The sequence below is a fragment of the Rhodnius prolixus genome, unplaced genomic scaffold, assembly GCF_049639745.1.
Source record: "Rhodnius prolixus isolate KJV_2025 unplaced genomic scaffold, Rpr scaffold_18, whole genome shotgun sequence".
Lineage (NCBI taxonomy): Eukaryota > Metazoa > Arthropoda > Insecta > Hemiptera > Reduviidae > Rhodnius > Rhodnius prolixus.
The window spans coordinates 2645770-2668113 of NW_027411636.1; the positions used below are offsets into that span (position 1 = coordinate 2645770).

The 22344-nt window shown below is 34.4% G+C and overlaps 2 protein-coding genes and 1 long non-coding RNA gene across 4 annotated transcripts in view; 1 reads left to right on the forward strand and 2 right to left on the reverse strand.

The window, feature by feature from the left end:
- Positions 1–1239, reverse strand: part of MED28 (mediator complex subunit 28) — a 9556-nt gene extending 8317 nt beyond the window's left edge. For both annotated transcript variants that reach the window (XR_012463110.1, XM_074143746.1), the window contains exon 1: positions 1143–1239. The gene's annotated coding sequence lies outside the window, so the exon portion shown is untranslated. The remainder of the gene's footprint in view (positions 1–1142) is intronic.
- Positions 898–13675, forward strand: LOC141462126 (cytosol aminopeptidase-like). The gene is made up of 11 exons (XM_074143735.1): positions 898–1056; positions 1870–1985; positions 2078–2258; positions 2880–3028; positions 3221–3323; positions 4670–4850; positions 6135–6281; positions 6481–6672; positions 7568–7717; positions 11885–11961; positions 13122–13675. Exons 1-11 carry the CDS (start codon positions 964–966, stop codon positions 13296–13298), a joined length of 1566 nt encoding a protein of 521 aa, XP_073999836.1. The 5' UTR covers positions 898–963; the 3' UTR covers positions 13299–13675.
- Positions 13676–19851: 6176 nt separating this feature from the next.
- Positions 19852–21932, reverse strand: LOC141462135 (uncharacterized). Its single transcript, XR_012463116.1, has 2 exons — positions 21336–21932; positions 19852–20288 (listed from the first exon to the last, which is right to left on the reverse strand). It is a non-coding gene; the product is annotated as an uncharacterized lncRNA (long non-coding RNA).
- Between the last annotated feature and the right edge of the window lie 412 nt (positions 21933–22344).

Sequence of the window (22344 nt, forward strand, 5' to 3'; positions counted from 1 at the left end):
GAAATTCAAATCCACTTATTCCACTTATCATTAAGACATCGATAGTTTTCATGCGTTGATTATCGATAGTTAATTATTGTTTTTAAAAACATGAACTAAATCTCATAAGAAACATTAATACAATATCCCCCAAATACAATAATTGCAACATAAAATAAATTTATTCTTAATACTCCTCCTTAAGTAATTTATAAACTTATCTAAATAATGTGGGGGAGCGTCATAAATTATAATTCAATTAACAGCGTGATTGATTATTCCTCGAAACAGTATAATAACTAGAATAAATGGTTCAGAAAAAAATTGTTACAATAAAGGAGATTCATAAAATACAAATACGTTATAGCTTTGAATTTCTTTTGGCTGTAAGTTTTCTAAACGAACTTTTTTCCCAGAAACGCACCACAGGTGCCTCAAAATGCTATAGAAAATGAACTGGTGTATGGGTGGATATGTAATGAAGGCCAAATAATCGTGAGTTATAATGAAAACTACTTTGAGTTGGGTTTCCGAAGAAAGAGTGAATTGGGACTTCCTTTTAGAGTCGTTTCTATGAACTCTCCAGTTTTACCGGTATACTTCGTTGTACATAACCATGTTGCTGAAATCTGCAGTATGTTCTAAATTAAAACAATAAGAAGTTTGATAAGAAAAAGTTCAATTTATCACACGGTAGAGAATTAATTGAGAAAAACTACATTTTTCCTACTCTGAGAACTACTTGGGTATTTTTGGTCGAAATTTAAGTTCAACAATTCTTTCCCTTACGAGAAGGTGAAGAAAAATTGAGGTTCATAAGAATTTGTTTCTTTCTTATTTTGTTTTCTTAGATGTAGCGGGGAAAAAAATTAATACTTTTATTTGTACGAGTATTTTTTATTTTATTTAATTTTTGATTTGCTACAAACCATGGAAACAAAAATCTAATTTTCTTCGGTATACAGATGTTTACAACATGTCAAAATGTATAGGAACAGTAGTGTTGTTTATCGAGTAGTAATAAAAAAGAAATTAAATTGCAGATGCCTGGCGGACTCCAGTTCAGCAGCAAGCAAGGTAGCATTTTTATACTTTTTACCAGTCGAACATTTATAAATTAATCAATTATTGTTGAATAAACAAATTTAGTGTAATTTACTTACATAATCATGCCATCTGAACTATGAACGAATCCTTACTCGAAACTCACCTGTGGAAAACAACTCGTGAATGATTCAATTCGATTTAAAAACTACGGGTCGAAAAGTAGATAATCTACTGTACTAAATATTTATTGCCATCAACATCATTTAAGTTGAGGTAAAGTATCGATAATGAAAAAATGAAATTATTAGTCTAGTTCAGTGATACTTAAAGAGCGAAAGATTTCAGTTTAGTAAATTCTTGAGTTCCGTGAAAATATTACTTAAAATAGATGAATTTTCTTTTTAAATTTTGGCAAATAAGAAAATACTCAAACACAGAGTACAAATAAAACATGCATAAAATATACAAACGAGTTGAAAACGTAGAAAAAAAGGTCTAAATACTCCTCATTCCTCACTACTCCGGAAGGAAACAATGACCATCGGCCAGCTTAGTTTCCTCAATGATTTTTCTTTCACTATTAAAATTTACCAAATCTAAACGTTGTATGCTAAATCCGAATATATCTACATAATTTTTTTTTTTTTTTGTTAGTATAGAGGTATCTGTATTTATGTACGTATTTCGAGGTGAGGAGCCTCGGTGAATATTCACAAAAGATGTAACCTCTAGTTTCTATACTCGAAATGACTCTAATTTTACTAGGGTTGTTTATATTTTGTAAGAAACTTATATTTATAGCTAAAGAATACATTGCTTATGTTTTTTTTTTTTTTTTTACAGAAAGGTGTAGTGTTAGGTGCTTACGATGGGGCAGATCCCGGAGAAGTCAAACTTACCCGAATCGGTACGAAGTTCGACGAAGAAATGGGCGGCAATCTTAGGGAACTCATCAAGGGGTAAACATAACCTCTACATGTGCACTTTATTGTTGCTATTATCATTGTCCACTGATGATTTATCTATTTGTTTTACCCCATGTAACTAATAGAGCTGGGATAAAAAGAGGAATAGCAAGAGTATTTACTAATGTGTGCAACGATTTCCATGGAGTGGCCGTGGCAGGACTTGGCAAAGAAGGTGTTGGATATAATATGTTGGAAAATTTAGATGTTTGCAGAGAAAATATAAGAGCTGCAGCGGGAGCTGGTGCAGTTGCATTACAAGATCAGGTAATCTGAAGCTAATCTATGATCCTGCTGATTAACAAGCTTACACCATACACATGGAAGAGGGTGGAAGCTCATTATTATTAATCTATTAATTATAGAACTATTAATATTAATCGAATTTATAGAAAGTAGCTACACCAGGACCTAAATTGGGACTCCCACCAACTAGTTTGCACTCATAAACTCTACAACGTATCAGAATTTTGAAAATCAATTTTTAAATAACTTTCCAATGGATCTCTAGAGAGTGTTTCAGTTTGCTGTTGGGTTCATAAATGTATGATAAGGGTTGTGAAATTAGTGCTGGAGTTTGCCTGAGTGTCATAGCCAAATCAAGTACACACCTGAGTTAATATCTGCATCAAGTAATTGTTCAGACCCTATGCGAATTGTGGATGCGTTTGGTGTTGTTAGTGCATTATTGTTCCCCATAGTTACGGCTGGAATACCTGCAGTGATGTAAAAATCCCTGAAGAATTGGCTGATTCACTCTTCCCAAAGGGGGTTTAAAGTACAAAAAAAAATGTTTTAGTTATAAAATTTAAGGCATTTCCTTTGGTAGTTTATATTTTGAAAGTACTTAATTTCCATTAAATCATTCTGTTTCTGTTTGGTTTTTAGGGCATTGGCATGATTTTTGTAGAAGCCTTCACCGATGCTGAAGCTGCAGCAGAGGGTGCCAGTTTAGGTGCTTGGAAGTACCAAGAATTTAAAAACAAAGACATGCAAGGGGTAGCTTCCAAAGTGGATCTATTTGGAAGCGACGATAGGTATTAAAATAATAATGTAAATAACAATTATAATGTAACAAGTATAAAGTAATTCTTCTGATGAGTGTGCAGGTAAACAAATAAAATATAATTTAGTGTAAATTTTAAATATTTTAGTCCCTGCGCGATCAAAGGTTTTTTTTTGGTGAAAGAACTGAATCTTATAAATAATTTACCTATTTTTTCTTTCAGACAACTATGGGACCGAGGAATGTTGAAGGGAGATGCTCAGAATTTTGCCAGGAAGCTAGAGGAGACTCCGGGCAACCTTATGACCCCGACGATCTTCACTCAGGTAATCCTAGGATTCATATTTCCCTAACATTCTCCTAAGAGTAGTTTAAATTTCTATGGATAGTTATAAATTAGCGTAACCAGTTAAGCGTGGAATTTAAGTTTTAAACAACCCACCCACAGTGTGCGGAATTAAAATCAGACAGTGACGTGTCAATACAACCAAAAGTTTACAACGTCGTAATCAAGTCACTGCAAACGACTTTTTCTGCAACCTCTCTCGAGGGCTTGAGATTACCAGAGCATTCTGTGCTCTTTCAAAAATCTTGCACCGCTTCACGTATGCATTGCTCTTAGTTAACTAGGGACGCAAGAGCTTTTTTTACAAGGAAGAAAAGAGCTTTGAATTCTGTGCAAAATGAAATCATGCTCGTATTGAGAGGTCTGAATCTCTTTCTAAAAGGTAAAAAACGGGCATTGCACAAGGGTTGAGAGCTTCTATTTGTGTCCTAATTCCCAACGCAATCTCTAAAGCGGAGACCAAACCTGTACCAACCACTTATCATTGGGCTGGCTCCCATCACAGTTCTATTGGTTAGATAAAGGAAACATCCCACCAAATAATATTCTTATTTATTTTATTAAAATTTCGAGTTTTTATAGTTAATGGCAATTTTATATTTTTCTCAAGAGTATACACGTCGAACCGTAAACACGTCAAACACGCATAACTGGTTAATTGATTTAGGGATTCTCGAAGAATAGTACGCGTTCTCTTAAAATACTTTTTTTTTTAAAATATCCATCAGTAGAAATCCCGGACGTGTTTAAGTTTAGACTCATATCTGTGTAAAATAATTAATTTGTAATTAAAATTCTTTTAAATGGTAAATAATAAACTTTTCATGGTAAATAAATGTTTTTTGAGGTCCCCTTAAGTTAGAAAAGTATTTACTTCTAGTATGTGTTGTCTCGTAAATGAAAAATGGGATATCTGCCTTAACTGCATCCGTTTCAGCATAGTACATCCGATTATGAGTAAATTGTATCGAAAACACTATCATCTATGATTTTCTTTAAACACATTATACTTGTAATAATGGAGGAAAACTGTAATAAGCCTCCTTTTTTTTAAATTAGAATAATTATAATAAATTACATTCGGTAAAAAAACTAACCTGCAATAGTTTTTGACACTTCAGTGTTGCCATTTACATATTAAATTCTAAATTCAAAATGAGCCTTTAAAAAATAATAATAACTTCAATCCCGCTCGTCTATATTTATGTGCAGATCGTTTCGTTTATTTTCAGAAATAATTTCTATGAGAAAACTCGGTGAGGATCTATAGAGGATCTTCCGGTAAGAGTAATGGCGAGAGATTTTTGTTTTGTTTTTTTGTTCTAGACTGTATTGGACACGCTGTGCGCTTGCGGGATCCAAGTGGATGCCCGCGATCGTGACTGGATAGAGGGCAAGAAGATGAATGGCTTTTTGGCTGTAGCTAGTGGATCATGCGAGCAGCCTTTGTTCTTGCAGATGAGCTACTGTGGCGGATCTTTAGATGATAAGCCTATTGTCTTAGTCGGTCAGTTACACTTTATCTTTTTTTTAAAAAAAATTATTAATGAAATTTGAGAAATACAGTGGCGTACCCAGTTTTTGGGAGGGAGCTCTATTGCTTTAGAATCAAGTGATTTACTTTTTCCCTTTAAAAACAATTTATTTAATTTCTGCCCAACTTTACGACGCTTCTCTAAATAATAGTCCCGAGCTAATAAAGGTGAACATCTGGAGGTCTCGAGCCTCTCGACCTCCACAGTTTGTAAATCAGTTTAGGGACACTCCAACCACTTGCTGCTTCGAATAAGAATAGTTAGTGTCCCCATTATGTGTGCTCTGCGGAAGTGATGATTCTTGATCTGTGACAGTCCCGCCACGAAGAAGTCATACTTATATGAATAGGCCATACGATGTTAACCCATGGCTATCATCTTTAGAGGTGAGCAGCAACCCATATGTGGAACCTGCAATGTAATACTATCGGTCCATCATATTTTCGTAGAATGTACCCAGATATACATGGGCTAGGCGGAAGTTAAACATGGGTAATAGCATGAAAGAGATACTGGGACGATAATGAAGACAATGCAAGAAAAGCCTTGCAATACCTTAAAGATATAGATTTATATAGTCTCATATGACACTATGCTAGTCTCTAATTATGAAAGTATGCAAACTATGTTTTTATCTTAGATTAGGTTATTAATGTGATGCGAGGAATATCAAGTACTCCATCACAAATCGCGATTAGATTTAATGTGTGTGATTGTATTTATTTGGATATTTATACGCATGATTGTTTTTTATTAGAATGATAGTTTTAGTTTAGAGCGAGCTAGTGTAGTGTCATTCAGCAACATTATCAGGTGCGAAGGGCCTTAGATGTTGAGCTCCTTTAAAAAGAACACAATAATAATAATAATAATAGTTGATCTGTGATTGCAATTCCTTTATTCAAGAAGAATGTCTCCTGTGCCAGGATGGCCAACCTACTACACAGATTAGTCTACAAAATTCCCACATATCATTTTCTAAAATCCACTTTTGTGGACTCAGGATATTTTTTGAGAAAACTAGTAAGTCCAAAATTTGACCTGCTCGCAATACTTTTCTAACACAGTGATAGAAAATAAAAAATAAAGAACACTCTAATAATTTTGAATAAGACATTATTGGCAACATTGTTACACATTTTCAAGTAGAACTTACCTCCCTAAAAAAACTCCGTTTGGGTCCGCCACTGTATTAACAACGCAGATTGTATTTAATTAATATTAAGTTTAATGTATAACTTATTGTTGGACCACAGGCAAGGGTATAACATTCGACACTGGTGGACTGTGCTTGAAAGAGTGTGAGAATATGTCAGAATTTCGAGCAGATCTGGCCGGCGCGGCCATCATCATAGCGGTGATGAAGGCTGTGGCCACTATGGCACTTCCGTGCAATGTTACAGGTGAGTTTACCCAGTGCAGTCATAATCTTAATGTTACGGCTTGTCCAGGACTTCAGATTCCATATGGCATTCCATTAATACCTAGTTTAACTAGCTGCTATCTACGTTTTTAAACTAAACTACAGTGTACCTAGAAAATTTTATTGGATCTTTTATTGTTATTTATGATTTTAGTTAACATTGTTTTCCTTTCGAACAGCTTTAGTACCCTTGTGTGAAAACATGCCCGGAGGTATGTCAATGAAGCCTGGAGATATAGTAACCGCTGTGAATGGGAAAACAATACGTATAGAAAACACGGACTACGAAGGTAGAATACTGCTGGCGGATGTACTCTCGTTTGCTGGAACTTTAGACCCATGTCTAACTATAAATATTGCAACGCTTACAAGTGAGTGAATATTTTTTTCTATAAACATATAAAATATGGTGTAGAATAGAGAAATTTTATAGACGTCGGCAGAATAATTTGCGGATCACCTAAATTATGTACTTCTACGCTGTTAAACCTGCGCGTTATAACCTTCCTCTAAACCGAATGAACGTAAACAAAGATAGGTTATTACTTTATAAAGGTACATAGGTCATATTATACTTTGCATTTCATTGTGTTAAAAAACACTGTAACATGCAAATTACCTATTTTCTATTTAAAAAAAACTTTATTTTACTTTTCTATATGTTTTCATAATTTCAAAAACCTTTATTAAAAAAATCTTCCTTATAAAATCGATTTTACCTATCATAGCACGCGTTATTTATTTATTTTCTCACTTTTTTGGATTCTCATCTATCATTAGATGTTGTTTCAACAAAGAATTTGGATTTCATTAGTTTTTTTTTCTATTCACATCACTTCTTGTGGAAGAAATTTGTCCAGCGATTTTTACAGCTTGGAAACTACTTGACGAAACTTCTGTCACTCACAAAGCTTTATAAGTGAATGTCAATTGTCTACATTTAACTGAAATTAATCTCTGATAATGGATGAAAATTCAAAGCTGGTCAGGAATTAAAGACCTTCAGTATATTGAAAAATGTTCTTTACCTTATTACTTTAAATATGCTGGAACACAGAAACGTGGGTGACTAGAAAGATATCACAGGGAAGGTATAAGACCAAAGAGTGGAGGTAAATATGAGCCACCGGAGAGGAGTGGCATGACCTTGAGTCGCCAGTTGTTTTGACTGCTGCTAAAGAAAATAATGGCTAATTTATAAATAAATTTAAATCTACTCATGTTAAAAATAAAAATTAATTTCTAATACACAATCTAATGATATAGTGGGCATCAGAAGAGCTCTTGGAGCCGGAACTTCTGGAGTGTTCAGCACCTCGGACGTGGTCTGGCGTCAAATTAGCAAGGCAGGTGCGTTCACTGGTGATCGAGTATGGAGACTTCCTTTGTGGAAATATTTCACGCACAAGATTACTGGTAAACTGTTCATTAATAGTTTTTGGTTAAATTTTGGTAAATAAACATGGTAGATGGTGTTTGGTACTTGGCGGGTTGGGAAATTGTAAGCAGTACGGTTATTCAGTCTTGCTATTTAGAAATCATGGTGTAGAGGCATGGGCAACACTGAGTCTACGTCATAACATTGAAACCAAATCTGGTGAGATCGATCACTCACATGTATTCGATTTTTTTTTCTCGCCACAGATGACGTAATCAAGTTTTCCTTGAAACTTAAAATTTCGACAAAAAAAAATGATGACATGTTAACTTTTAGGGTTTTTCGAATAAATATACTTCTGGTCAGCCATTTTTTTTTTCAAATTTGAAACCTTGGTTGAAACGTGACAAGAACATACATTGAAAGGGCTACTTAGAGATAATCCCAACCACACCCTTTGCCTAGAAGTCCCTTTATACTAGTTTTGTTCCAGGATAATTCTAGGATAGTTTAGCACATTAGAGGGAAGGCCGACCATCCCTCTCACGTAGATCTGTCACGGGGAAAACGTATCAAATTAAACTTTTAGAAATACTTGGGCGTAAGTATTATAACAAGTTGAAAGAAAATCTGAGGGGAAAAATGAAAAATTAATTTTTTTAAAGTGGTACTTTCGATTGAGTGATTTTAAAATAGAAAGCTTTTAGTGGCATCGTCAGTAGCAGTATAAAAGTAGGAAAATCCTATGATTTTTCGTATTTTAGTTGTGTTGGACATACAAACATGTGCACCCATCCACAGAGGGACGGACTACTCACAGAACGAGTTGTGAAAAAAACTACTTTTTCGAACTCAAGGGACCATTAAACCGGTGAAAAACTGCTCAATTGCAATTCGAAAATTTGCTTGATTATTTATTCCTTATTTTACGGAATATTAGAGAAAGTAGAGAAGGGATTAGCTATGCGGTTAGCGTACTGGACTCCCATACGGAGGTCCCGGATTCGAATCCAGCTTAAATGTTTTCTTCCTAGGAGCTTCTTACAGCTCACTGCCCCGGTGATGGACAGTGTTGTCTGTATATCAAGAGAGAACACTGTCCGGAGGCCGGCAGTGCACTGAAAAAAATCACCGGGCGACAATAACCTTAGATGTTGACGCTTCTTAAATGATAAAAAAATTAGAGAAAGTAAAAAAGTTTGAAAAAAAATCTTTAAAAATTTTAATTTATAGATATATTTTTGAAGGGGGGGGAGGACCATATAAAATAAGATCTTTGCCATAAATAAACGGTGTTAGGGTCAACTCTCTTTTTGTGAGTGTGATGAAATAGAGGCAGGTTTGACAAGAAGTAGTATGAGGTGACAGGACAACATGGTGGAGGGGGCCAGCTGATGTTGTTTTGGCTAGTTCTGGGACTGTTGGTAATATCAACAACGCTTCACAGACGACCAGCTGAGTTTATCAGTTTGCTACGTGCATCTAACCACGTGTGTTCAAAGATGATTGTGAAATCGCTAATCGCTAATATGCGTAAAACATTTTTGTGGATCCTACCTTTCTCCGAATACAATATATGTTTACATTTACTTTCACTTCAGATAATGCTTCAGATGTGTGAATTAATTATTTGTGACAAGTAATAATTAAACAAAAATTATTTTAAAAAATGTTTACTCTCTCTTAAATAATTTTTTTTTTTTTTAACCTACAAGTGTTTGTTTATTCTGTAAAACACGTTGAATGTCCTTGTACTAATTTTTTAAAAAGGAATCAATTGAATAATTTTTTTATATTTATATAATAACTGTCTATATTTTGTTTTATTAATACTTTTAAAACTTTTTATCATTATATAAATAAAGAAAAACCATGTTTTAATAATCCTTCCTTGTTGATTAGTATATAATTTATTTATTAGAATGGAAGCTTTCAAACGTATTTATGAGCATGGCCAAAATAAAGGAATGCGAACGTTTGCATTTCCTTCTTGACAAGTAAGGCAATTTTCTGTCGAACAGTTTTCTGTGTGACATCATAAGGTATTCAAGAGCGATGTCATAATCCAAGATTTTTTTATATAATTTTTTTTATTTGTAAACAAATATACTGTCTTATATAAAGGGGAGTAAAGTGGTTATGAGCGTGGTTTTGTAATGGGGAAATTTTTTGTTATTTTCTTTTTTTTTTTGGCATTGGCTTTCGCCATACAGCCAGCATCGTCTAGGTGCTTATCACTAGAATATCACTCACTCTCCATTCTTACTGATAAATACATTCGCTTCACACATTCATCTCTCTAACTATTTACATAAAAACTTACAACTAATGGATGGATCAGTACTCTATATTCCTGCCATCCTTATAGTTTAACCTAAATTAAAATCACGTAATCCTTCTCTAATCATTTTCTTTCATTCATTCTAATCGGCTATAACTTTTAAATACATTCATATTTCATTGCTAGCTCTGCTATAGATGTTGGTGGAGAATACGAGGGTCGTTTGAAAAGTCCGTGCAAAGTCAGAGAGATACCACTACTGGCGCGTATCGAGGTTATGTTTAGTTAGTAGCATCTCTTGGAAGAACACACACCAAGTTTCAGCCAGATCGGTCTATTTCTTTGTGTTTGGCATTCGTTTGAATCGAGGAAGTCGAGTGATTTTCAAAAAAAATGGACGAAAAAGAATTTCGTGTGTTGATTAAACACTACTTTATGAAAGGCAAAACGCCTCAGGAGACTAAAGAGAAGCTTGATAAACATTATGGTGACTCTGCACCTTCGATTAGAACAGTTTCATAAGTGGTTTCAAAATTTTCGGAGTGGCCATTTGGGCACAAGTGACGCTGAACGTTCTGGACGCCCTGTTGAGGTTACTACTCCAGAAATCATTGATGAAATCCATGATATGGTGATGGATGACAGAAGAGTGAAGGTGCGTGAGATTGCTAGTGCTGTGGGCATCTCGAATGAACGGGTACATAATATTTTGCATCAACATTTGGACATGACAAAGCTATCCGCAAGATGGGTGCCGCGATTGCTCACGCTTGACCAAAAACGAAATCGTGTGAAGTGTTGCAAGGACGGTTTGCAGCTGTTCCAGAAGAATCCGCAGGACTTTAAGCGTCGTTTCGTCACTGTGGATGAAACATGGATACATCACTACACTCCTGAGACCAAAGAACAATCTAAACAATGGGTTACCAAGGGGGGAATCTGCGCCAAAAAAGGCGAAGACCGTTCCTTCGGCCGGAAAGATTATGGCGACTGTCTTTTGGGATTCGCAAGGAATAATCCTCATCGACTATTTGGAAAAGGGTAAAACTATTACAGGTGCATATTATTCATCGTTATTGGACCGTTTGAAAGCCGAGCTGCAAGAAAAACGCCCACGATTGGCCCACAAAAAAAGTCCTTTTCAATCCCGACAACGCACCAGCTCACACCTCAGCAGTTGTGGTCGCAAAATTAATGGAAATAGGGTTCCAACTCGTTTCACATCCCCCCTATTCTCCAGACTTGGCTCCCTCGGACAACTATTTGTTCCCCAATATGAAGAAATGGCTGGCGGGAAAAAGATTTTATTCAAACGAGGAGGTGATTGCAGAAACGAATGGCTATTTTTCAGACTTGGACAAATCCTATTATTCGGAAGGGATCAACAAACTAGAGCAGCGTTGGACGAAGTGTATAAGCCTAAAAGGAGACTATGTTGAAAAATAAAAAAGGTTTACCCCATAAAATTAAGTAGTTTTTATTTTTGCACGGACTTTTCAAACGACCCTCGTATAATGTAGCGAAATGGTGCATCTAAATACCTGTATATGTATATGTAATGGGGAGATCTCTATTTGGAACTCCACGTGTAAGCTTCTGTTTTATTTGTTAGAAGAAAAAAATTTTTTTTTTAATTCTAAAGTATGTTCTTCAGCATTAGTCCACGACGCAGTAGTTGGACGTTAAGTCAGCTTGAAAATATAGGCGATTTCTTTAATTTACGTACTCATGAAGAAAGTGCAAAATCTATGTCGAAGTTTTACCTGTTTCGTTAATTTACCGGGACTCTCAAAACCATGAAAATATTGATTTTCTATTTCTAAGATTACAGTATTTATTGCAAGTCTCGGAATTATAGATTAAAGTTTATCAAAAAAAAAAGAAGAAATATCTTGACCTTATTTTGTGTTTTTCCAAATTCCAGACTACGTTGGTGTGGACGTAAGTAACGTTGGCAAAGGACTCGGTGGATCTTCATGTCTGGGAGCTGCATTTTTAATGGTACGGCAATATCCAATACTATAACCAAACCAGTAAGGTTTAGGGGTAGCCACATGGCTAGCAAATATGTATATGTCCAAGCTGATCACCTGTAGTTAGCTATTACAAAAAAAAATACACTTTTAAACGAGAATATTTATTATAATATAAAGAAAATTTGGGAATTTTCTTTTCTAAAGAAAATGATAATTGTCGAAAGTTGGGTGTTTTTCAAAGTTACGCTTTTGTCGTGCAGTTGCTGTCGTATGAACCCTTACTTAAACTGGTCCTATTGGAACAGTTATAATAATCGCCAAGTAGCTTACAGGGTGGCCAACCCTTTTTTTTAAAAAAAAATAAAAAAAAACAACAAAATTATTATTATTTTTAATCAGTTTGCAGGCCATATTTTGATGCTGAGGATAGATGTTTTATAATACTAGAAAATCATTTACTGTGAACACTCACGCCACAATTTTCATAATTAAATTTTTGTCTGAAAACTTACCAAGTTGTGCTAAAAAATTAGTTGACCTCAATATATGTTTTTCCAACTAGCTTACAGGGTGGGCAACCTTTTTATTTTCGGATAAGAAAAATCCCTAACCTCCCTCCAAAAACAAAAAAAAATAACAGTTCAGTGAAATGTAGTTCAGCCAATCATTCTTCAGATTTTTAAAATTTAGGTTATTAATTTATCAATTATAAATTACGATTTTAATTTTGTAATTGATAACCAATTCACCCAAAAATTGACCCTCTGAATTGGACAAATTGAATAAAATGAATTCGATGTTTCAGGAAGGTAATTTTAAGGTTTTTTTTGTGCTTCGTATTTAGATCGGCTTTTCAAGCATCCGATAAATTGTAAGTGATGATGCACACAAATGATTCATTTGTTGCTTATCTACGCTTCTGTTTTTTTTTTCTCTTCACAATAAACTTTTAATAAAACAATTTTAACATCTTTTAAAATTTAAATCTAAAATGCACACTTGTTTTTGTTTATTTTAGAATATGTAAATAATTTACTAATCAAATATTTATGATGTAAAAAAGTTCACTTGTTTCATCATTGCAAATTTTATATCTATTATTTTGTTTTTGTTTCTTTATTACTATTACTACTACAACTGAACCTGAAATTGATCTTTTGTTATTTGTTTTCTTTGTTTGTACAGGAATTCGCCCCATGTTCAGATTTCTTGCATCTGGACATTACAGGAACTGGTATGAAGTCCACAGGAATTGGCTATCCATATCTGCGTAAAGGTATGATGACCGGCAGGCCGACTAGAACTCTCATAGAGTTCATCTATCAGATCGCATGCCCTCATGAGAATACAGACTGCTGTTAGAAAAAAATGAATCTTTTTTGGGGGAGTTTATTTTATTTTTCTAGCTAAAAATGTGGGAACCTTCATTTACATTGAATTATTTTCTTTTCTTTTTTCTTTTTCTTTTTTGTGAAGACTAAAACTAAGATGTAAATAATGTGCAAGGAACAAAATCTCCATAGAAAATTGGCCCTCCGTCAATGAAGTTACCAAGTTGTTCGATCCCTCAAAGCTCTTCTTTGTAAAGCTTGCATCTCATGTCTTGCAAGTTAAGGAGTAAAAAAAAAATATCTATTTCGATTAAAAAAAAAAAATGTATAAAATAACTATTGTTTATGTTTAAATTCTAGAAATATACAATAAATATGTGTTTGTGAGATAGAAGGAGTGAGTGAGAGGGATGATAAGCTGGAGTATGTGAGACTGTCGAGATCTATCTCCAACATCAAAGTAGCACGCTCAAAATAACATGTGATTTCATTAACATCAAGTGCCCTGTGATATCCATAGATTTAATGGGCGCATTCAGCAGACAAGAGCGCTACGGAACTAACCGCTGAATGGCGCACTTTTAGCATCGCTCTCACATGTTGTGGGAGCGGTCGCCATCTTATGGAGCGGAAATTTTCTATGCTACTTCGACGGAGCGGTGATCGCTACTAGCAAAGTACGTGTATTTATCAAAACAAGTTTGAAATTTTTCCAATTTTTTTGGTAATTAAACGCAACTCTCCCAAAATTACCAAATAATGATCAAACCTTCTTGTTTGTAACAGATGTACAATTAATTTTTAACCACTTTTTTGTATGCTTGAGAACATCTAAAGCTCTTAACATTTGATTTTTCTTAGAAAAATCACTCGGGAAACGATTTATGTATTTCCCGATATTAAGAAAAATACCAGCTTTACTGCCTTGGCAATATTTTCAGTAGAAAGGGGATGAAAAAATACATAAAAATAACCTATCGCGTGCTCTTCTTTCTCTTTGATAACAAGTTAAAGATGATTAATAAATACCAGATTTTGAAATGGCCTAGCACCTTTTAATTTAAAAGACGAGTTTTTTATTTGACCGATTCCTCGCCAATCTTAATTCGAAAAAAGGTTATGTTTAGGTTACATTAGTAGCAGAGCGTTCAGAGAAATAAAGCGCTCCCTTTGGGAGCGATCTGGTAGCGCTCTTGTCTGCTGAATGCGCCCAATGTGACCCCTGACTTCTACGCCGACTAATGCGCTCCTAGCAGAGGGCCAAGCAACAACCCTTGGCAACCAGATGGAAGTTGTTAGCTTCACGCTTTATCATTGAAAGGTTCTGTATTAAAAGACAACCCTGTATTCAAAAGATAAGCAGAATAACAGCCCGAATTTTTACTGAAAAGTTCTGGCGCAAGAAGAAGGGCCCGCCGATCTTAGAAACTTCCCAATTATTAAATGGTATTCTAAGAAAAGACAAATCGGGTACATTTAATCTTGATTAAGGGCCACACAGGTCTGAGAGGAAATGAAATCGTGGATCATAAAGCCAAGGAAGCGATCTCCTTACAACATACAGCGCCATACTCAATGTTAGTCTCCGATATTAAAAATAACACAAAAGCGGAGTGCTATACAGAATGGCAGCGGATATACGAATTGTCAAAGGCGAGAAAAGACCAGTTTTACACATCCATCCAATCTAGTGTCCCCTAAAAGACCTTGGTCTTTCAGATATAAGAACAACAATAGGAAGTTTGTTAGCCACAGTCATTAGAATTGCGGTTTAACCACAATTATTCGCCGCACCATCTAGCCAGGGGATTGGGGTGGAAACGTCTCCGCCAGTGTTCCTGTACTTCTGGAATAATAGCAGACGCCAACCATCTAATCCTGGAATGTGCTAATAATACTAAAGGAAGAAAACGATTGTTCCAGGGCTGTGACAGCGACTGGATGTCCGTTACCTGCCAATTTAAATACTATTCTGGCAGCTGATGATGGCAGCATTTACACAGAGCTCTTTGAGTTCATAGCAAACCACAAGATAACTGTGTAAATATTCAATATACTAAAGAAACTTCGAAAGAAGAATGTAAATGGCTGATTTGCTAGCTGAAGAGGCCAATAACAAAGAGATTTAAAAAAAAAAAGTGACCCCTACTGTGCGGGGGCGAAAAGCTTGCTCCTACCAGATCTCTTAGAAAAATTCACAATCTGGAAGATATCTGTGAAAAGAGTACATCCTTCTCCGAAATTCTGGCGTCTAAGTCTCCTTTGTGGGTGTTGCCCATCTGGTTGACAATGCCTCATAAGAAAACTATTCAGCGTACGCTGGCTATTTTTGCTCAAACCAAGGAGATCCTCAGTTTTCTTTTGGTTATCATTACCTAGAGAGAAAGTGTGTGAGATCTTAAACTGTTTTAGTTCTGGAAGAGTACTCCCCGAGTTTAGCTTTCTTGGATTTCTTCTCTTTCTCGATTGTACTCTGGAAGCGGGCACTACAGTTCTTGCCACATTTACTGGCTCCCAAACTAAGATGATTTTACTTTACATGGTATTGCCCATTGAGTTACTCCTTGTGGATGAGGAATTAGAATACATCCACAGTATTCTCTGCTTGTCGTAAGAGGCGACTGAAAGAGAACCCTCCCTGAGCCCACAGACAGTCCCTTTTTGATAGGGCTCTGGGTCGCGGTAAAGGAATCCCATCTAGGGGATGGAGACCCCGATGTCAAACTCCCTGATTTAGGGATTCTCGAAGAATAGTACGCGTTCTCTTAAAATACTTTTTTTAGAGACTTCCCCTCCTGGGTTTTGGAGCCAACCAAAAAACCATATAGTTACGAAACCGCCAAGAAAGAAAACAAGCCGGATGGATTTAATTGGGAAATGGACCTAGGCGAGGATTATGGTATATTGCAACTTAGAAGGAGGCACTACAAGGACCGTAGTGCCACAGTTGAGATAGGCCATTGAGTTTATCAAGACAAGACCAAACTATGAGCTTATTACATATGCCAGTTCCAAAACTATCTCTTAATCCTTGATCTTCTTTGTGCATTTCCAATCAGCGCCGACTAACCAGAGTGTAGTTGGTGTGTGGCGTGTTCATTTTCAATTAAGCTCTCAGAATACAGAATTAAGCAGTGGTTTATGTAAAATCTAAGCATTTTGCTCTCCCTGAAACTAAATTATGTTTTGCTAATATAGAACTTTTATGAATGTATGAAATCATATAAATCACTTACCGCTTAATGGATTTCCAATTTGCCTTTGATCAAGTTCGAAGTTGATAAAGATTCAATAAGGGAACATCATTAAAAAAGTATTTTGAACTGAATTCAATCCTATCTTACTCAACGTGTTGTCTACGTTAAGTGCAATAACCATTAAATTACAAATTAGGCGAGGACTTCGTGTGTAATTAGTAATTCGTCCAATTCTCTTTAATGAGTTAAATTTCGAAGAAATTCATACGATTTATTTTCGATTTTATTTGAAACATGGAATGTTCTCTATAGAAAGTTCAATTTCTGGAAATTCTGCCATGAAATTGTGAGATATAATAGTAAAATTTATAGTAACCAATCGTAAACAAATAGAAGAAGCAATGAACAAGGTTAACCAATTTTTGTGGAAAGCTGTACGCCAAGGTTTTGTTTGTTTGTAAAAATTTCCATTAAGAAACAGTATCTTTTTTTTTTTTCTTCTTTTTGTACGTCAACACTCTTGAGTGATCTTTCCAGTAATATGTCTGAGTGTATTTTACTGTTACGCATATTTCCTAATACTATTCAGAAAATATTGAATAAAGATAATCATTCCAATGTCGAATGAATTATCACAATGCGAGTGAGTACCTGCTATTATTGCTCTAATGTCGATGTATCTATGTTATCTGTTAAATCGCCAATTTGAAACAAGGTTTTATAATTATCATTATAAAATAATAAGTAGGACAGGAAAAAAAAAACATTGACAGAATTAAGTAGGTTCATCTTCAAGTTATGTATTTATATTTATTTATTTAAATATAAAAATTAGAAATCTTACGAAAATTTGTAAAATTTTACATCAGCATTTTGTTGTGGTTAACCTTGATCATTGATACCTTCCCTTTTTGCTTGGTACAGTCTGGCAGAAAATTTTATTTATCACGAGTAGATTTTTATTTATTTTTACTTCCTTTATTTTTAAATATGAACTATTTTATTTATTTTAAAAGGAATCTTATGATTTATTAATATTTACTCTCTTCAATAGTACTGCTTGATTGTCTCTACTACAACGGCGAAACAAAAGTTTGCGTTTTAATTAATTTATTTTAACGAGTATTAAAATAATAAGAGATCAGTTCATTCTTCAAAGTGTAATCCATTATTATTGCAAACAATTCAGCCCATCTGATTCCATTCCTCTTGTTTACAAGTTCTTTTAAAGTATAAGAATTTTGTAAAATCTGTTATCCCCGCATTGAACTTCAAATATAAATAATAAATTCGCAAAAAAAAATGAGCTATAGATCGGTAAGAAAGAACTTCAAATTCCAGGTCAGTATGTTTTAGGCCAGGGGCGTCAAACTCGCGGCCCGAGATGAACATTTTTGCGGCCCAGTCAATATATCCGACGCAAAGTTACAATGTGAATTAGAAACGAAACCAGCATATAAAATGGGAATTGGAATATTTTTGCTTTGAATTAAATGGTAAAATAGTATGTTTGATTTGCAATAGTACCATTAATATACCGAAGTTATATAATACGTCATTACGAAAGTAGTCTCGGGCAATAAAATTTCTCCCGAAATAGGAAAGATAGTATCAGAGGAGAGATGTCAAGTATCAGGACGTAAACAATAATTTAAGTTTATATATGTTTATTACAATTTACTAGTCAAAATAAAAATATTTGTTTCTATGAACATTGATTTTTTTTTTTTTTTGCGGCCCCCCTAAAGTTAAGCATTGTTTATTTGGCCCAAGTTAGCTTTTGAGTTTGACACCCCTGTTTTAGGCATTATGACGAAAATATTTGCCTTCTATTATCCTGCTACAGAAGAACATTTTATCTGGTGACTAAACGTTGGAATTTTCGTCCTGCACTTGTAAGTAATTCTAATTCAACTGACCTTAATAGGTCAGATATGATAACTCGCCAATCACCAACTTAAAATTTATCTAGGGTTTTTTTTTGAAAGGACAGTCCTTTTTTAACACCTGGTTGTACTTGTCCTTTCTTAAATTAGGAAAGGGCGCCTTATGCCCTTTTTTCAGATATTGTTCGCACAAATCTAATTTATTTAATTGTATATTTGATTTAAGTTCTGATTTCTGAGACTTCTTCATATGGCGTGTTGTTTTTCTGTTCTAACTGAACTGAGTAGGTTGACAGGTTATTGATGTAACGATGAACTTTTCATGAATAAGTATGTAAAGACGTAAATGTACCCAGGTCAGATTACAGTCGGGGGAGAAGGGACTATTTCCCGGGGCCCGGGGCCGGAGTCTCTGCATGAACACCTAAAAAAAAGGAAAACGAATGATATACATTCCCGGGCCCAAAATCCTGTCGACGGCCCTGAATGTACCTAATTTTTTTAGGTTGTTCTTTTTTGGAACTTTATAGAGTTGGCAACCCTAAATGTATCTCTCCTTCCAAGTACTTCCAGGCACAAAGCATCATTTTCACAGAACTTCTCCTTTGAAGCACAGTAAGAGCAGAACTAATAATGATTCATGTTAAAGAATACCCTCAATTTTTGCTTTATAAATCGAAAATCAAGAAGATTTTTTAATGAGAACACCCTTAAACCGTAAAGCAATAAGCTTTTGATAAAACTGGAAATGCAACTGAATTAATTGTTTTCTCTTCAGAGTTTGGGGGGGGGGGTATCTCGAAAACGGCTCCAAAGATTCACTTAATGCTTCGTTTATTGCATGAAATAAAAGAAGATCTATAACTTTTATTGGAAACTTTACCTCATGAAAATGCATCTTAACGTAGCTCTGGAGGGAGAGATGGAATCCATTTCTTCTAAAAGCTCATGAAAAAGAAAGACACTGACTCTTTACCAGTATAATACAGGTACGGATTCAATACCGTAAGTAAAATTGAAGAAAATCTGTTAAGTTTTTGTTTTTCAACATTTTTTTCACACAAATTCGAGGTTAAGACACCAAATTTTATGAATCGTAAAGGTTTTTTCATAAGTTAGATAGAAGCCAGACGTGTAAGAGATAGACAAGATAACCTTCCACCCAAATCCTAAATTTTGGAATTAAACAAATTTTCGTTTCCTTACTATTGAGGAAATTTTCAAATTTGTTATTTTATACTAAGAAGAATAAAACTTCTCAGAATTATTAATTTTTCCTGTTTATTTTTAAATATTCAACTTTTACAGCAAAAAAAAAAGTAATAAAATTGTATTTCATAGAATAAGTCTTGTGCAACGAAAGAAGAATTGACGTGCATTATATTTATTTTAAAAAAAACAAGTCAGATGTTTGGGCGAACTGCCAATAGAAAACCAGTTTCTATATAATTTCCTTGTCCACCAACTGGCCGGACTTATACAGCAACTGTAGCTGGAGACCTTTCATTCCAGTCTGGGAGTCTTACACAGTACAGATACTGTTTTCTTTTTGTTATTTCTTCTCTGAGTTAATTTTGTTTTTTCTTCTAAATTGAAATTTAAAAATTCATGTGTCCATGAGGAGAGTATTGTATCTAAATACGGATAAATATCTGGCGACAATAAGGTAATTTTACTATTTTCACGAAATAAATTTGTTTTATTAAATATTTTATAATTCTTAAGATGTCTATTAAAATACTGACCATGTATTCTCTTATCTGAAAAAAGTTATTTATTTACAATTCAGAAAGTAAATATTTGTAAATAGTCTGGGAGGTCTCAAGTTAAGTTTGTTCGCCAACATGTTTGCGTACTAAACAAGCCAAATTATTTGTAGTCCTTGGTTTTACTGAGTCGAATCTCGTCTATGTAGAATCGACAATGTCATAGTATTTTCTGTGAAGCAAAGAACAATTGAGTGACTATACTGTAATACAGATAGTTTTCAACTAAGAGAGTTTTTTTGAGAGTGGGATTTGGATTAAACCGTTCACCCTTACAGAGTTCTCTTTAAATTGAGATTTCTGTGAATCTTCTAGAATCCAGAAGATTGCCAAGGAAGGTATGTCCTTCTCTAGACAGAAGGTATTAATCCAGGCATCTGAATCTTTCCTGGACGATAGAAGGTAGGTGGCGTATTAGAGTCACCACCAATAACCCATAAGAATCTGCCACTAACATGATTAATTTTAAAGCCCAGTTATCTTTTGAATCGACAGTTTCCTTGTAAATACGGTGACAATTCGTACTGTATTCGGCAGGACAGTACTGTTTTTTTAAGACGCTGTCATTTTTTTTTTTTTTAAGCATAAATGTCCTGTTTTTCAATGAAATTTAAATTATACTCGAAATTTTTGAATGTAAAAATATAGTATAAATGTATAATAAAGTTCGCAAATAATCGTTTAGAAAAAAATTTTCTACTTTTGGACGAACCTTTAGCGTAAAACACAACCTGTTTTACCGATGGAGTACACTAGTCGACTAGTGTAAACTTCGATCGCTAAACGTCATGTAAAAACTAATAACTAAACTAACCTATACTATTATATGGCCATTGTTTTGTAATAACCGATCTCGTGTAAATAAACGTATTAATATTTTTTATAGGCTTTTTTTGCTCCTTGTCCTGTTTTTTGATACAAAAATAATGGTCACCATACTTATAAAGGAAGCCCCAACTACATTGCAGCACACTTTTGCTTGTCCCAATACTTTGGGTAATCATTCGTGAGCTTAGGAGCTCTGATTACGTCTTGAGTTGCTCCTATAAAACTTCTTATTCCTTACCCAAGTCATTTGAGTTTTCCCTAAACCATTTTTGAGATGATATACGATATGCGTTAATAAGCAGCTTGTCTATCGCTATCAGATACATTTACGGTTAATTCGGTTTAACTATAGTTTGCAGGTTCGCTAAATCCAAATATTTGCACACATTACCAAACTCTGTAGTTCTACGAATACTATGTGAGTGCCTGTATTGAGTGTTATTAAGCTGGAATGCACGCAGGGACGCTATGATTCTTGAAAATGTTGATAATCCACTTTTCCCTGCATCTGTTTTTTTTTCTTAGATAAACCTTTAATTTCTTGAAACTCTTATTTAAATTAATTGCACTTGAGAATCTCGTCAATAATTTATCAGTAAGGTTGAAAAATCATTATAAATTAAAATAATTTTTTCTTTATGTTTTATCTAATCTAAAAAAATACGATCAGCGATAAAAACTAAAAAAGTGGGTCAACAAAGAAATATATACTCTTTCACGTGCTCTTTAATTTTCATTAATTAATTTTTGATCACTGCTAACTTGATGTCCGTACATTTCAGGCTGAGCAAAAACTTATGCACTAGTTTAGGCAGCCGTCGTGGTAATACTGGCAATTATTTAGAACTATCAGTGTTGACATTACTACATAACGTGCCATAGGTAAGTTTTTGATTTGTTTTTTCTTTTATTTTGAGTTAGTGTTAACTTGATACGACAATTTATTCATTAATATGAGTTAATCTCTTTAATTTTTTTCCCCCGTAGATTGTTTGCTTAGATCCTAGTTGCAATTAAATTCAAGAGATCTCATTATTTTCGATAATTTTTTTTTGGTTCGTTTTAATTGAGACATCGATATTTGGAGTAATTTATTGAGAGAAAGAGAGAAAAATGGTTCAAGAAGAGATTACGTTCGCTTACAGCTCAAGCTTCAAGTCAGCCAGAACACCTGAGGCCAGGTAAGAAAATGGATTATTTATTTTTAAAAATAAATAAAAATGTCCTAAAACGAATTTTCACCCCCCAAAAAAAAAATTGTATAAAGGGAAAACTTTTAATATAAATACGACGTTTAGAAAACATTTTCGAGCAATAATAATTCAGAAACGGGAAATTGAGTAATTTAATACTTCCGGGTAGTTTTGGTATTTTTACGAACTCGGAAATTAATCCAAGGA